Source organism: Malurus melanocephalus, unplaced genomic scaffold (genome assembly GCF_030028575.1).
Source record: "Malurus melanocephalus ecotype Western Australia unplaced genomic scaffold, MMel_1.1 scaffold_41, whole genome shotgun sequence".
Classification (NCBI taxonomy): Eukaryota; Metazoa; Chordata; class Aves; order Passeriformes; family Maluridae; genus Malurus; species Malurus melanocephalus.
In genome coordinates, this window is record NW_026623273.1 from 703,973 (window position 1) to 717,302 (window position 13,330).

A 13,330-nucleotide genomic window follows, 5' to 3' on the forward strand; every position below is an offset into this window, starting at 1 on the left:
TACTCTCCTTCTCCCATTTTMTGCTTCCAGTGCTCTTACTCAGCTGCACACCCCAAACCCAGATGGGTGACACTGGTTCCTCTGCAGCTGATTTTGACACAGTGCCTGGAGCTGCCTGCTCCTTTCTGCCCACCGGGGTCCAGCCCCTCTCCTGCAGCTGCGCTACCACACAGATGCTCTCCCATTTTCCCTTCTCCTTATCTGTGTGCAGCTCATTTGTACCATGCAGCATCCCCTAGCTATACACAAATAAACTTAGACTTTTGTCAATTATAACAGTGAGTCACAGCCTAATTCTAACGATGCTGAAAAATGCTAATTACATCCCAAGGTGATAGTCATCCCCTGCTTAAAGCAGTTTGTTGCTCAAAGCAGTTTGTCTGCTCCTCTTGTGCACTTTCATTGGACAGGCTGAAAGACTCCACACAAGTGCTGTGTGTGTCAGCACAAGACCTGTGGGGAGGCAGGAGGATTGTTCCTGCCAGGGTGGAGGGATGGCTAAATGCATCAGTGATGTCTGGGCTATGAAACAAGTRGTGAAAGGGTGCCTTGACTATCCCTGCTGCAGCGACACACGGCTGAATGCAGGGCRGTTTTTGGCAGGCAGATGACCATGAAACCACCTCTTCTGGCAGCCAGGAACCTGGTGGAGCTGCCAGGGTATTTCTGCAGGGCAGSAGTACAGCCCATTCTCAGCTTCTCAGCAATAGTGTTTATTGATTTGAAGGCATGTACTTGTACAGCAATACTGCAGTGCTGCAGCCTGGGGGGAGCAGTAGTCGGATTTTAGTCAATACACTTTTGAATCAATCTAGTTATCTCTGTGGTCGTGGGGTTTCTGGAGCTATCATTTAAAAACAGCTAAAATGTGACACAAAGAAGACTTACCACCTCCGTGAAAAATTATTTGAGAGTCAAACACCTCCTTATCAGTGTGATCATGAAGCCACCCAAATTAGCACTCCTGTGTGTCACAGAGCATTGGCAAAACAAATCTAAAGTACAGACACACAAGAAAACAACTGATGATGCCAGGAAATGCAATAGCTAAATTATACCGGCTATCTCACCCCCGGCTCACGCGGCAGCTCCAGGTTTCGGCCAGGATGGCTTTTCCTTGGCTTCCAAGCGCCACCTGCTGAAACACGAAGCCGCATGACAGAGCCCAGCGCTTGGACGCTGCCTGGTGCCATCCCAGCGTGAAGCTCCAAAAGCGTTGCTCACATGGGACCTGGGGGGGAAAAGATCAAGCCTACAACGAACCGAGCAGTGTTTTATAGCCTGTGGCCCCAAAGAAATTTGGGCAAATTAAAGCAAAAGTCAGATTTTCCAGGACTTCTTCATCATTAAAATGAAGTAGCCATCAGTACCCACAGAAGCACTAACTCCATTGTAGTAATTCAGAAACTCATCTTTTGTGAACTAAGAATGAGAAAAACAATGTTTACAAGGGCGATATGATGTGTCTCATCGGACTCTCTATTTTGMAAATAACTCTTTTGCACCTTCCAGGGAAGTCTGGTTTTCACGTCAGACTCTCCTAACCTGATATTAGGATGTATTGCTGCAGCCAGCTCTAACACAGAATTTGCTTGAATGACACTAAGGTCAACGGATTGAGATTCTTTGTTTGGAAAAAAGAGCTGCTGCTATGTGCTCCAAAAATAATATAAGAAWAATTATTCCTKTTATTATTAAATAATTGACTGCATAGCTTACATGTCACAGCAAAATTAGACTAGTCCAATATCAGGACCATCACCAAATGAATGTGAAAAGCCCCAAAGGTTTGTAAAAAAAAAAAAAAAAAAAAAAAAAAAGGCACAAAGGAGACATGCATTAATGAAAATGTCTCAAGAAATAAATCTATGCCACAAAGGTGGAGTTTCTCTAACACAATCTGACAATAGTTATTCCAGAAAATGTATACAAGCTAAAAAAAACCTCCACATTTTGAAAGTAGAAGGAAAAAAAAACCCAAAAAAAAAAAACATGTATTGCAGATTTTGGAAAAAATTACCACATTTTCAATGACAAAAGGAACTAATCTATCCCAGGGAAATAAACACTTCTCACTTTTTGCCACAATCTCTGCTTTTCCACAGAAAACCAGACTTGATTTAACTTTACAAAACGCTGTGCTTCCTTTCTTTCCAACATGTTAGAGCAAAGGCTGGATTCTGTTCCCGGTCTCCAGCTGCAGCTCCTGTTGGGATCAGCAGCAGTGCTGTGATCTGGGGACATGGGGAGCTGTACCTGGGGTGGATGCAAACCAGCAAGCTGAACCTCTTGTTTCCCAAAGCGTTCCTGCCTCCTGGCATGGGGCTGGAAGAGGTGCTAGAGCCAAAACCAAGCTCGCTTTGAAACCACAGGGATTTCAGACTCAGCTGAGGCACAGCAGCATGGCCGGGGGGCTGCTGCAAACAGGGAGGCTGCTCTCAGCTGCCTGAGGAATTGGTGCTCAGCACAGCCTGCCTGAAAACCCACTTTCTGCTCACCCTGCAGGGGAGGAAAGCCAAAGAAACAGGGCAGGCGGTAATCATGGTGATAATCACTGGCAGTGGGCAGCTGCTGACAGTGCCAGGCTGCTCTTGGCATTCTCTGTTTTGCTGGGGAAACCTCAGTCTGCTGCTGCAGCTGCTGCTGCTGCTGCTCCCAGCGTGGAGAACCGGAGCTGCAAGGCAAAAATCAACAAACTCCCTGGTCTTGTTCCTTCTGCAGGCTGTTTACAGCTCTGGGATGGCAAAGCCGTGCTTTGCCCACGTGGTTGCAGAGGTCTGAGGCTGCACTGTGTGCGAGGAGTTACATAAAGGCAAGTTGGCTTTTGTACAGSCGTGTGCACAGGTGGTTTCATCTGCAAAATTTCTGCTGCTGCCATCTGCCTCTGCCAAGACAGCTTTGTGTCAGGAGAGCAGCAGAATGAATCAGATCTCTGACTGTCTCTTGTGGTCTAGTTTCGAGTACATATGGCAGAAAGTGTAGCTGGCATTAAATTTGGTTGCTCGAAACAGAATATTATGCTGGGGGAGACAGCCTAAGACAAAGAACATTTCTGGACCACATCAAGCCAAAACTTCCTCTCCCAGAAAGAGGCATGAAGCCACAAAGAGTGCAGAGAAGGTCAATTCAAAATGCAGGAAAGGAAGCTGCAGAAGTGCCACTTTTCCCAGAGGAGCACACCAGAAGAAAAGGCTGTCCCACACCTCTTTGTCCCCATGCCTTGTGCTTTTTTTGGGGTAGGGGAGTGTGTCACAGAGGTGTTGTGATGGCTCAGGCAGAGGCAGGAAGTGGGGGCAGAGTTCTGGAAGAGTTACAAGAGAGGCTTTTCCCTCTCTTCCACAGGGCTATACCAATACTTTTGGAGCAATCTTCAACGCTGGCTGAGGGGAGGGGCAGACCTTGTTCCTGACGAGACAGTGCCACAAGGCAGGCAGGAGCTCAAGACGCAGGCAAAACCTCCACTTCTGGGACTGCCCCCAGCACTGCCGACTCAGATGTTCCTGTGGTTTGTGCCATCCTGTTTAGCATCTGTTGCACAATCAGAAAGAAGAAATASTGCTTCGAACATAAAGTGCCAGCCAGCATCTCCAATCTTGATGCTAGCAGCTGATAGAGTGGTGTGCATTGCCACCTATCTATCTCCCGAAATCTGCTGTGTGTGCTGTGGGGCCACAGGCTGGCAGGGCAGCCTGCATCAGCCCTTATCTCCTGATCTGCTGGCTCTGTAASCAGCACACAGCAGCTGCAGCTGAACTGGGGCCTTTCAGCTTCATTTTTGAGTCTCCCAGATTGCAGAGGGACAGTGAAGAGCTAAAGGGAGGATCTGGGCACTTGCTGTTAGTCTTGATAATCCCTCTGGTCTGCTTCAAATCCCTTTAACTTTCCTTTAACTCTGGAAAAGTGCTTCCTCTGAATGCCTGGTATGTGTGCCCAGTGTGACATGGTGGCTGCATGCTCCCATGTCCCAGCAGCGATTTTCCTACCTAACAGTTAATGATGGTGTTTGCTCCATCAATTTGCACACATAATCAAATTACATTTCTTACAGGACACATTCCAATTTGAGTTCTACAGCTCTGATTACAAGTGAAGAATTCATGCCATTGCTTGCCAGATTTTTTTTTCCCAAAAGCACTGTACCTTTTCTGCAGTTATCAGCCATTTTTCAGGCTGCTTCTGTTCTGTACAAATGTTGAAATTACTCAGTTGTGAACCTTTTTCTCAGGAAGCTTATCCAATGAGGTCCACACACAGGCAGACCCTGAGCTGGGAATGGTTCTGAGAGCACCAGGGTAAGGGGTTTTAAACTCTCCATGTCCTTCAGGTCCCACACAAACCCCATCAGTCCAGCTCAGTGCAGAAATCTTGTCCTGAAGCACAGGGTTTTCCCCAGCTGCACATGCTCAGATAATGCTCTCAGAGGCCAGTGACAAATTTTCTGCTGGTTTTAAAAAAGCACAGCAGCTTTCATTACTACTCCTCCCTTCTGAAAATGTATACTGGTTTGGGATTAAATAAAATTGGAAGCTATTGGTACCAAAGATGATCAGGCTGCAGTTATTAAAACTTCCACTTCACTTGAGCAAATATCAGCCTGTCAGATCACTGTAGGGTGTGAAGACATGAGATAGCAAGTCAAAAGGAAATGTTTCATTTTGTGATGCCCATAGTCCATCCACGTTACTTTCTTTCTATTTGAAAGATAGATAGCATGACAGAACAGGGAAACAGGACATCTCTCCGGGAACAGAGAGAAAAAAGTACTGCAACACATGTTGTGAAATCAATTAATAAAAGAGAAGTAAATTTCTACTCAAGCTGCCAGAACACGTACAGCCCATATTTGATAATAAATTTGTTTTTCATATATGTTGGCACTTCAGTAGCATTGCAGTAAGTAAAGGCTTCTCTTACAACCACTGGCAATCGTAAAGAGAATTTCTCCACCAGTTTCCAGTGTCAGCCAGTATGCAAGTTTCTGGAGCCTAAGTTGTCAAAGGAAATAATTGAGTTTGCACAGCTTTCACTAAGGAATTGCAGGCAGCTATTGCTCATACTGAGATCATGGCCGGACAAAGAAAAACAGGGTTTGCAGAGGGTCAGCGCAGCAAGCACGCAGGACCTCAGTGTTTGAAGTGCTATCAGAACTTCATCAGAAAGGCAGTTTCGAGAGCCCAGTCTGTAGACCTGCACTGCTTTTAGCTGGCTGCCAGCCTGAAATGGAGCAAATGCTGCCGTGCACAAGACATTTACTCTTTGCTACAGCAGCAGATTCTCAGTGTGGGAGAGCAGCACAATGATGAGAGAGGAGAAGAAGTAGAAGAAAAAAGATGAAAATCAATGAAAGCAGGAAAAATTAGACACCACACACTCACACACAAGGTTTTTGGGTCTAGTTTTTGTTGTTTTGGTTTTTTATTTTGGTTTTTTTTTTACATTTTCCTTCATATATCATTTCCCAACCATCTTCTGTATGGACAAAGGATAAAAGATGAGCTGAGACAGTATAATCACTCCCATGACAGTCTTTACTCAGAATCAGAAAGAGGACAGGATCCTCTCAGAGGATGAGAAAGTTTCAACTTCTTTATTTCCCAGAAAGCTCCCTGAAGTCATAGCTTCTTCATAAGACTCTGCAAATACAAATGAGTAGTTAGTAACTTTCAGTGTAGCTGCATACAGAAAACAGCTACCAGGTCAGCAAACATTCCGGGAACAGAGAGAAAAAAGTACTGCAACACATGTATCCCCTTTAAAGAAAAATATGAGTCAAAGGATCTCACAGAACAGGAATCAAAGCAGGCAGAGGACTTTGCCTTATGAAAGGCTCCAGTGGAGAGACATGGGGAGAGGCACCCTTTTAGCCAGGGTCTAAACCCTGACACCTGGTCCATGTCTCGCCTTCCTGGATTATCCCTCCAGCCTCCCAGGACTGGGAACTCACAGGTTCCCAACAGCAAGATGAGCAGCTGCTCCATCACACAATAAAATAAGAGATGCTGCAGTGCTACAGGTGACAGGTCTGCAGGACCCTCTTGGGATGGACTTCCATCCATTTCTAACAGCCTGTCCAACACCACCACACCCCCATAATATTTTGGTTTCCCTCTCTTGCATCTTCTGCCAAACAGATCTGTATCCAACACCGCAAGAGGGATATGTTCAGGAGCCACAGTGACCTACTGCAGATGTCAGAAAAGAAAGGAGCAGCTCATCCCGGCAAAGGAAAGATATGCCAAGGACACAAAGAGAAGAAGGACAGATGTGTGGGGTGGCTGGATGCCAGATCTGCTCTCTGATTATGTTCTGATCCCCTGAGGTTGACCCTACTGAAGCATCTGGGAATTAATTCTGCAGAATGAATGTAATTGGCACGGTTACTGGAAACTGTCGTTATGGAACAGGAGGGTGTTGTTGTACATACACTAAATCAGAGGAACCTACAAGGGGTGAAAGTAAAGTTTTGCTTCTTTACCTAAATGATCAGAGTTTCCAGGCATTCCTCATCATGACGATAAAGTAGATGTCTGTGTCTATTGAAGCGCTGACTCCAGCATAGTAGTTCATGAATTCTTCTGTTGTGACCTGAGACAGAGAAATTAAAAATAGGAAAAATGAACCTTTGTTGTTTTTCTTTTAATGCTGCAAGTCAAAACCACACATTAAGAACTCTCAATGAAATGGAACATCTGCTATTTCATGTTGTTGCTAACAAAAAGGAATCCAACAGGAGGAATTAAGAAGCCTAAAAATTGTTTTAATTCACTTTGCTAGAAACAAGAKCTCTTGTCCTCCAGTTCAGTTGGATGTGTGAAGTTCATGTGCAGTTCAACTAACCTTACCAGGAACTGAAGTTAAAATCACTGCTGCCTAAGAAGACAAATGTTTTAACATACTTTAACATACATCCCTTTTTACCAGGGATGCTATAATCTCATTCTTTGCATTATTATTAATTAAAGTGGATGGGGCTTTGGGTGCAATTCAGAGATGGCTCAGAACTTCATATCCACCCATAGAGAGAAAAATATCATTGCTCTAAGCAAGTCTCACTTAATGAAGCAAATATTATTTGAAATACCTAAGAGTTTTGAATAGCTTTCTTGGGCATTTAGAGGTTTAAAAATTACTATTAAAAATAAATTAGCCAAGAGAAGCAGTGCATGTCTCTTGTGATGACTTAACTCTCAAACTATGTAGACCATTCTTTGAATAAATGTCAAGTAGAAAAATACAAAACCATGTAAAAAGACATTAAACCACTAGAAAGTGTCCAAAGGAGGGCCAAGGGGATGCTGAAGAGTCTGGAGGGGAAGCTGTGTGAGGAGTGGCTGAGGTCACTTGGTCTGTTCAGCCTGGAGAAGAGGAGACTGAGGGGAGAGCTCATTTTGGCCTTCAGCATCCTCACAAGGGGAAATGCAGGGGCAGACTCTGATCTCTTCTCTGTGGTGACAGTGACAGGAGTAGAGGGAATTGACTGAAGTTGTGTCAGAGGAGGTTTAGGTTGGGTATCAGGAAAAGGTTTTTCACCCAGAGGGTGGTTGGGCACTGGAACAGCTCCCCAGGGCAGTGGCCAGAGCACCAGCCTGACAGAGCCCAAGAAGCATTTGGACAATGCTGTCAGGCACATGGTRTGACTCTCGGGGTGTCCTGTGCAGAGTCGGGAGTTGGATTTGATGATCCATCAGCAGGCAGGCTCAGCAAGGCCTGTAATCAGTTCACAATGGTAGGGCAGTCTGGAGTGGTCCCTTSTAACTCAGCATAGCCTATGATTCCATGATACTTGCTCTGATTGCACTTCATGGCTGAGGACTTAGAAAAACATAACAGGGAGAAGGGACCACTCCAGACTGTCCTAACATTGTGAACTGATTACAGGACTTGCTGAGCCTGCCTGCTTCAGAGGCACCCAGCAAGCTCACAGTGAAGAAGACCTTTCTAGCAAATGTTCAACCTTGCGGCATTTCTGCTTAAAACATTTCAGGTACTCAATATCATTCGAGTCTTCTGAATCAGGAAAGCCACATTCTGTTCTCAGAAGAAACAGCGAGGAGGTGAGCTAACATCAGGATTGCTGGACAAGGTGGGTGCTCAGAGTAGCCACCACTGAATTCATCAAGGATCACTTTGAGAACTCTTTTCACGTGTTCGTGTATGATCCCAGCACAAAAAGCAGGAACATGCTAGATGTCACCACTGCTGTGGAGATGGAAGGGGGCAGCTGGCTCAGAACTGGTACCTCTGGGGTTGACAAAGGGATGAAATTGAGCTCTACTAAGTGCAAAGTCATGCCCAAGGTAAATGAAACCCATCACCTTTCTAGAACTGAGGGCTTGTGCGTTGGGAAAAAACAGACAGCTATTGGACATGTAGGAGTCACCAGTGCAATGCAGCCTTGAAAACCCAGGTGCAGTCAGGAGAGTGGGAAGTGTTAAAGATAGTCCACAAAGTGCAGATAAAAACTCACAGCCCAGTTTGTTATCTGCTGCTCAGACTGAGAGTGCCACCGCATGAACCACAGAGACTACACTGAGCTGGTCAGACAGATGTAAGCTCAGACCAAAGAAGTTTGGTGGCTGCAAGACATGTGCCTTACAAGTCCACCACAGAAGGTGCCCAGGCTTTACACGTGCACCTGAAAGTTGAGCCAGAGGGCAGGAAGGGTTTCCAGCTCTGACCCAGCTTATAGCTCCTCAGGGCACAGGGCAGCACCCTCAGCCCCATCCTCCCTCCAGCTCTGCAGAGATAAATCTGTCTCCACTATAGACTGATTTCCAAGTCAAGTGTCTTAGTAATCACACTGAAGAACTAATTGCAAAGTATTTTACATACTAGGGAACCTGCTTTTGAACCAGATCCTAGTGTTTATTCTCTTAAGAAGTGAAAATTCCTCCAATTTATGTGGGTCTTGAAAATCAGCTGCTTCACAGGACAGTCTGAAGATATGTTTAATCTATGATGCTAGATTATTGCAAGCCTTAATGCAATCTCACAGCAACTCTTGTACCTCCTGCAGAGCCCCTTTTCCTCAGAATGCACAGCATAAACTGTACCAGCAGCGCCATGCTCAGGTTATGCACCTGCTCTGCTTTTCTATTTAAATGTGATGCAAATAGATGTTTGGYACTGCAATTACTCCCACATTCAATAACGTAAATCAGATTCTGAGTCAGATGATGATTTCATAGCTTGACATTAGCTGCTTCCCTCACTTACCTTCCCATCTTTGTCATAAGGCGCATCAAAATTATCTAGAAAGGCTCTGAAAACTTGATCTTCTGTCCACTCTCCATTTAGGTATTTGGGATGATATTTGGCGTTATACACCTCTCGTAAGTCTTCAAYTGTTATGACACCATCTCCAGTCTTGTCTAACTTCTGAAACGCCTGCATGATGACCTCTTTTCTTGCATTGGACATGGGAGGCTGCAAAGAAGTATTAACAGAATCATTTTGTATCTGCCAACTTCTTGCCCAGTTCCAAATTCAATTACTTGCTGTTGCTGGCAGTAAAATTTTCAAGGTATGTGGGATGAGAGACTGGTGATGGAAAGGGTGATATACCAAGAGAGAAAATGTTAACTAAAACAYTTTTCTGATCTACCCATTTTAAATATTTTCAACAAGAAATTACTAATTACTCTAAGTACTAGTGTTTTCCATCTTAATTGTTTAGATTTCAGCAGAGGAAAGAAATGTCAGACAAAACCAATCACAGTGGTGGATTAGAGAAAAATATCCCCTGAATTAGTTCATGTTATAGAGGCATCATAAAATGGCCAACAAAAAAGCGAGATTTTACAAGACTTTCTTTGTAAATATTCTATTGTATTTTTGTTCTGTTCTTTTCTGCTAAATTTTAATCTGTTTAATGCAACAACAACATGAATTCCCAGACTTACTCTCAGTGTAACAAGAAACTCATCAAAATCAATTGTTCCACTGCCGTCTTTATCAAATATCCGGAAAAGTTCTTGTGCTTCTTCTGTATTGATCATCACAGCATAATTAATTAGGCCTCTCTGAAACTCTTTGAAATCAAGGGTTCTGCTCCTGTTGCTGTCTATAATCTGAAACACTCTGTGGAAAACACAAAATTAGAGGAAATGCATAGGAAAACATGGAGAGTGCTGCAATGGTTTAGCACAGTGCTGGAGTACAGAGCCATCTTACTGAGATAACATTTGTCCCTTTTTCCATATTTTGAGGTGGAAAAAAGCCYCCAACCAACAACCCCCTTACACTTGGTGGCAGCAGAGATGACTTGTTTCGATTGGTGCCTGAATATTATGCATCTGAAGCTAAATGAGGAAAAGGCTGCCAGGGTATTCCTGCTCATTAGAGCCCTATGTAAGTTGGACATTCAGAGGAAGTTGCAGCTGGTCACCACCTGGATCCTTTTGTGGTTTATGGGGCCTGGAAGGGGTCTCAGGGTGTGATGTAGCTTCCCTTACTTAGGGGTGAGATCCTTGCTAAAAGATTTTAGGTGCTTCCCACAAACTAGACAGTTAATAGACTGTTACCACAAGGGTATCACACCCTGAAGGGAAGACAGCATAAAATCCCAAGTGCTGAAATCCTTCAAACAATTTTAGAAAACACCAGAGATATATGGTTTATGCTCCCTTCCTTTCCCTTCCCCTGTTCTAAGTCTCACAGAAGAGCTTTCCCATGTCCTTTCCCATGAGAGATTCACAATTTTCAATCCTTCAAAAGATGAGCATGTCTGTCCTGTATCCCAAAACTCACAAGCCCCAGTGCCAGGCTCTGTGGGTTGTGGCATTTSCACTGGAATGAGGAAATTCCAGTTTTGGCTCCCATTTACCCTGTGAGMCCCTTACAGCTAAAACTATCAGGCTGAATAATGGCTTTGACTTCTTGTACTCACCTGCCAAGCCCTTTGATGCCTGCAGATCCCTTTGCCAAGCACTGCAGGCGAAGCCTTTCCAAAGGGTCAGTAGTTTTGCGCAAGTTTCTTTTCGCTTCAATTGCCATGTCTCGGTCATGTCTTGCTGTGCCKGGCATCTGGAAGATCAAAGGTCTGCTGTGGCATGGATTCACATACAGACAGTGCTGAAAACTGCCTTAGCACACAGAGCTTCCCAAATCCCTCACTTACAATCGACTGGTGGCAACTCTTTTGCGAGGACTCATTCTGAGCCTCCATTTCTTTTGCCTTATATCCTTCTGTCAGAAAGGGAAATTGCCAATACAGACCACCAAGCACGAAAGGAGGGCTCAGCTAACCAGCTTGTGATTGATCCAGATGCAGACAGGAAATTGTGTGTAAGAATTTTCTGCCTGCAGTGTGAGAGTACTGTGACAGCTGGTGGATGCGCTCAGGAGAGCGTGGCTACCCCGGTACCGTCAGCACCCTCACCAAGCCTGGCCAGGCTTAGAGTCACCAGCTGACCACAGGAAGACAAAAATAACCCTGTGAGKATCTTAGCCTTTGATTCACTTTTGTTCCACTGAAGCCCCGACTCTCCAGAGCTGAGTTTTCTCCCATTGCACATCTGAGCAACAGCAGTCTCCTACACATGACACTTACTGCTTTTTTTAACACAACTGCAGAACAAATTAATGCCTTAACTATTCACAGTATTTAGCACACTGGGATTTCACATGCTGACAACAGACACATAGGCCTTCCAGCTTCCCTCAGAGGAAAAAAATGGAATAAAAATAGGGAAAACCAGCCTGTGAATCTGCAGTRCTGCAACAATGGTACCAAGAGCAGCACACCCGAGCTGGCACGGAGCCATTGCCTCTCCCACAGGGATTATTTGTGCCTAGTACTAAGAAGAGCAGGGCTGCCCGTGCCCATACTGATATTTTAGGGCCACAATGAATCCTGAGCACTTGCTCAGGGCCAAGCCAGGCTATGGGTCTCTAGACTCCTACAATATTTTCCAGCCTTTAAAGCATCACATGATCAGGGCACAAGAGAGACACAGAAGTTACAGCAGAGCTCCAGACTGAGAGGGCAGCGCTGGGATGCGGAGATGAAGCTGAGCAGTCCTGTGAGGCATTGTCAGTGCATGTGGCACTTCCAATCCCTTTGACGTTCCACGTGCAGAAGTGTGAATTGAAATGGCTAGACAAAACTTGTAAAAAACATGGAATTAAACTGTTTTGCCTTAACTACACCACTCCTATTCACAGGGCATTGGCCATGGCCACTGGTAATGTTACATATGTTACATAATTTTACAATGGCTTCAGATGAGTCCAGCTGGGCTTGTAGAAACAGAAAAATCAAATGGCTTTGTACTCCTCAAATGGTTTCAGCACTGGCTTATTATAGCAGTCTAGAGAGGTAAAATATAGACAATTTTGGCCTTTGCTTCAGACAGAACAAGCAAAGTTCTTCTGGGAACTCATTAACCAGTGACCAGGAAGATCTTACAGCTGTGTGAGATCAGCAGCCAAAAATGTTTTTTTGCAAACAATGATCTATCCTTAAGGGGAAATGTTTTGCTGGAAAGACTATTAAATGCAGTGAGGTTACATAAACACAGTGCAAATGATACTTGCATTATATAATAACGTACTATTGTTTATGTCTAAAATATAGCAAATGTACATCTCTATGCAGAGTGCAAGATGCAAGCATATCACTGTGCATTGTGCTTCCCTCTACACTATGCTATGCTTTTATAGAGAGCCATAAATTCTGGGACTAATATTATTCTAACAAAACTAATTCATCTCCACTGCACATTGCAAAAATCTGCACAAACACCATGAAAAGAATGTAGCATCTCCTTGCTTCAGGTTCAGTGGAGTGATTTCCAGAATCATGAACTGAGGCTAGGGAGGGATAATCTGATTTGCTAYCTGTTAGGCTCTCCTATGCCTCAAGAAAAGCCACTGAAACTGGCCAATCCCCTGGTATTTCTGCAGTAASAATAAAGTTTGCTTCTACATCAACAAGCATTTCTACCTTGGAACTCTCCATCTCTAGGCTAAATTGTTCCAGTATTGAATGATTTTTCTTTTAATGTATGTTGTTTCTAGTTTGAATTTCTCCCATCATTAGATGCTGTTTTACTCTCTTTAAAAAGATTAAAGAGCTACCTATTAAAAATGTGTCCAGGTGTAAGCACTTGAAGGTCGTTTTTAAACCCACTTTGCTTTAATAATTAGGCAGAGCTCAGGACTACTGGTATAAAATTAATTTCCAGATGTCAGATAATTCTGCTGTTGCTCTTGAACTTTTCTGGTATTTTTCCCAGTGTTCATTCTGACGTGGGTCAGAGCGCTCCAATAATGTCACTAATACCATAATACCATAGGTAAAGATATTCCTGTGTTGCCTCCCCACCCC

At 44.2% G+C, this 13,330-nt stretch overlaps 1 protein-coding gene across 1 annotated transcript in view; it reads right to left on the bottom strand.

The window, feature by feature from the left end:
- Positions 1 to 6,005: 6,005 nt before the first annotated feature.
- Positions 6,006 to 13,330, bottom strand: part of CAPSL (calcyphosine like) — a 9,619-nt gene continuing 2,294 nt past the window's right edge. Inside the window, exons 2-5 of the mRNA XM_057364669.1 lie at positions 10,889 to 11,025; positions 9,903 to 10,080; positions 9,217 to 9,426; positions 6,006 to 6,585 (exon numbers count right to left, since the gene is read on the bottom strand). Of these exons, the coding sequence (XP_057220652.1) occupies positions 6,484 to 6,585; positions 9,217 to 9,426; positions 9,903 to 10,080; positions 10,889 to 11,025 (627 nt within the window). The 3' untranslated portion in view covers positions 6,006 to 6,483. The remainder of the gene's footprint in view (positions 6,586 to 9,216; positions 9,427 to 9,902; positions 10,081 to 10,888; positions 11,026 to 13,330) is intronic.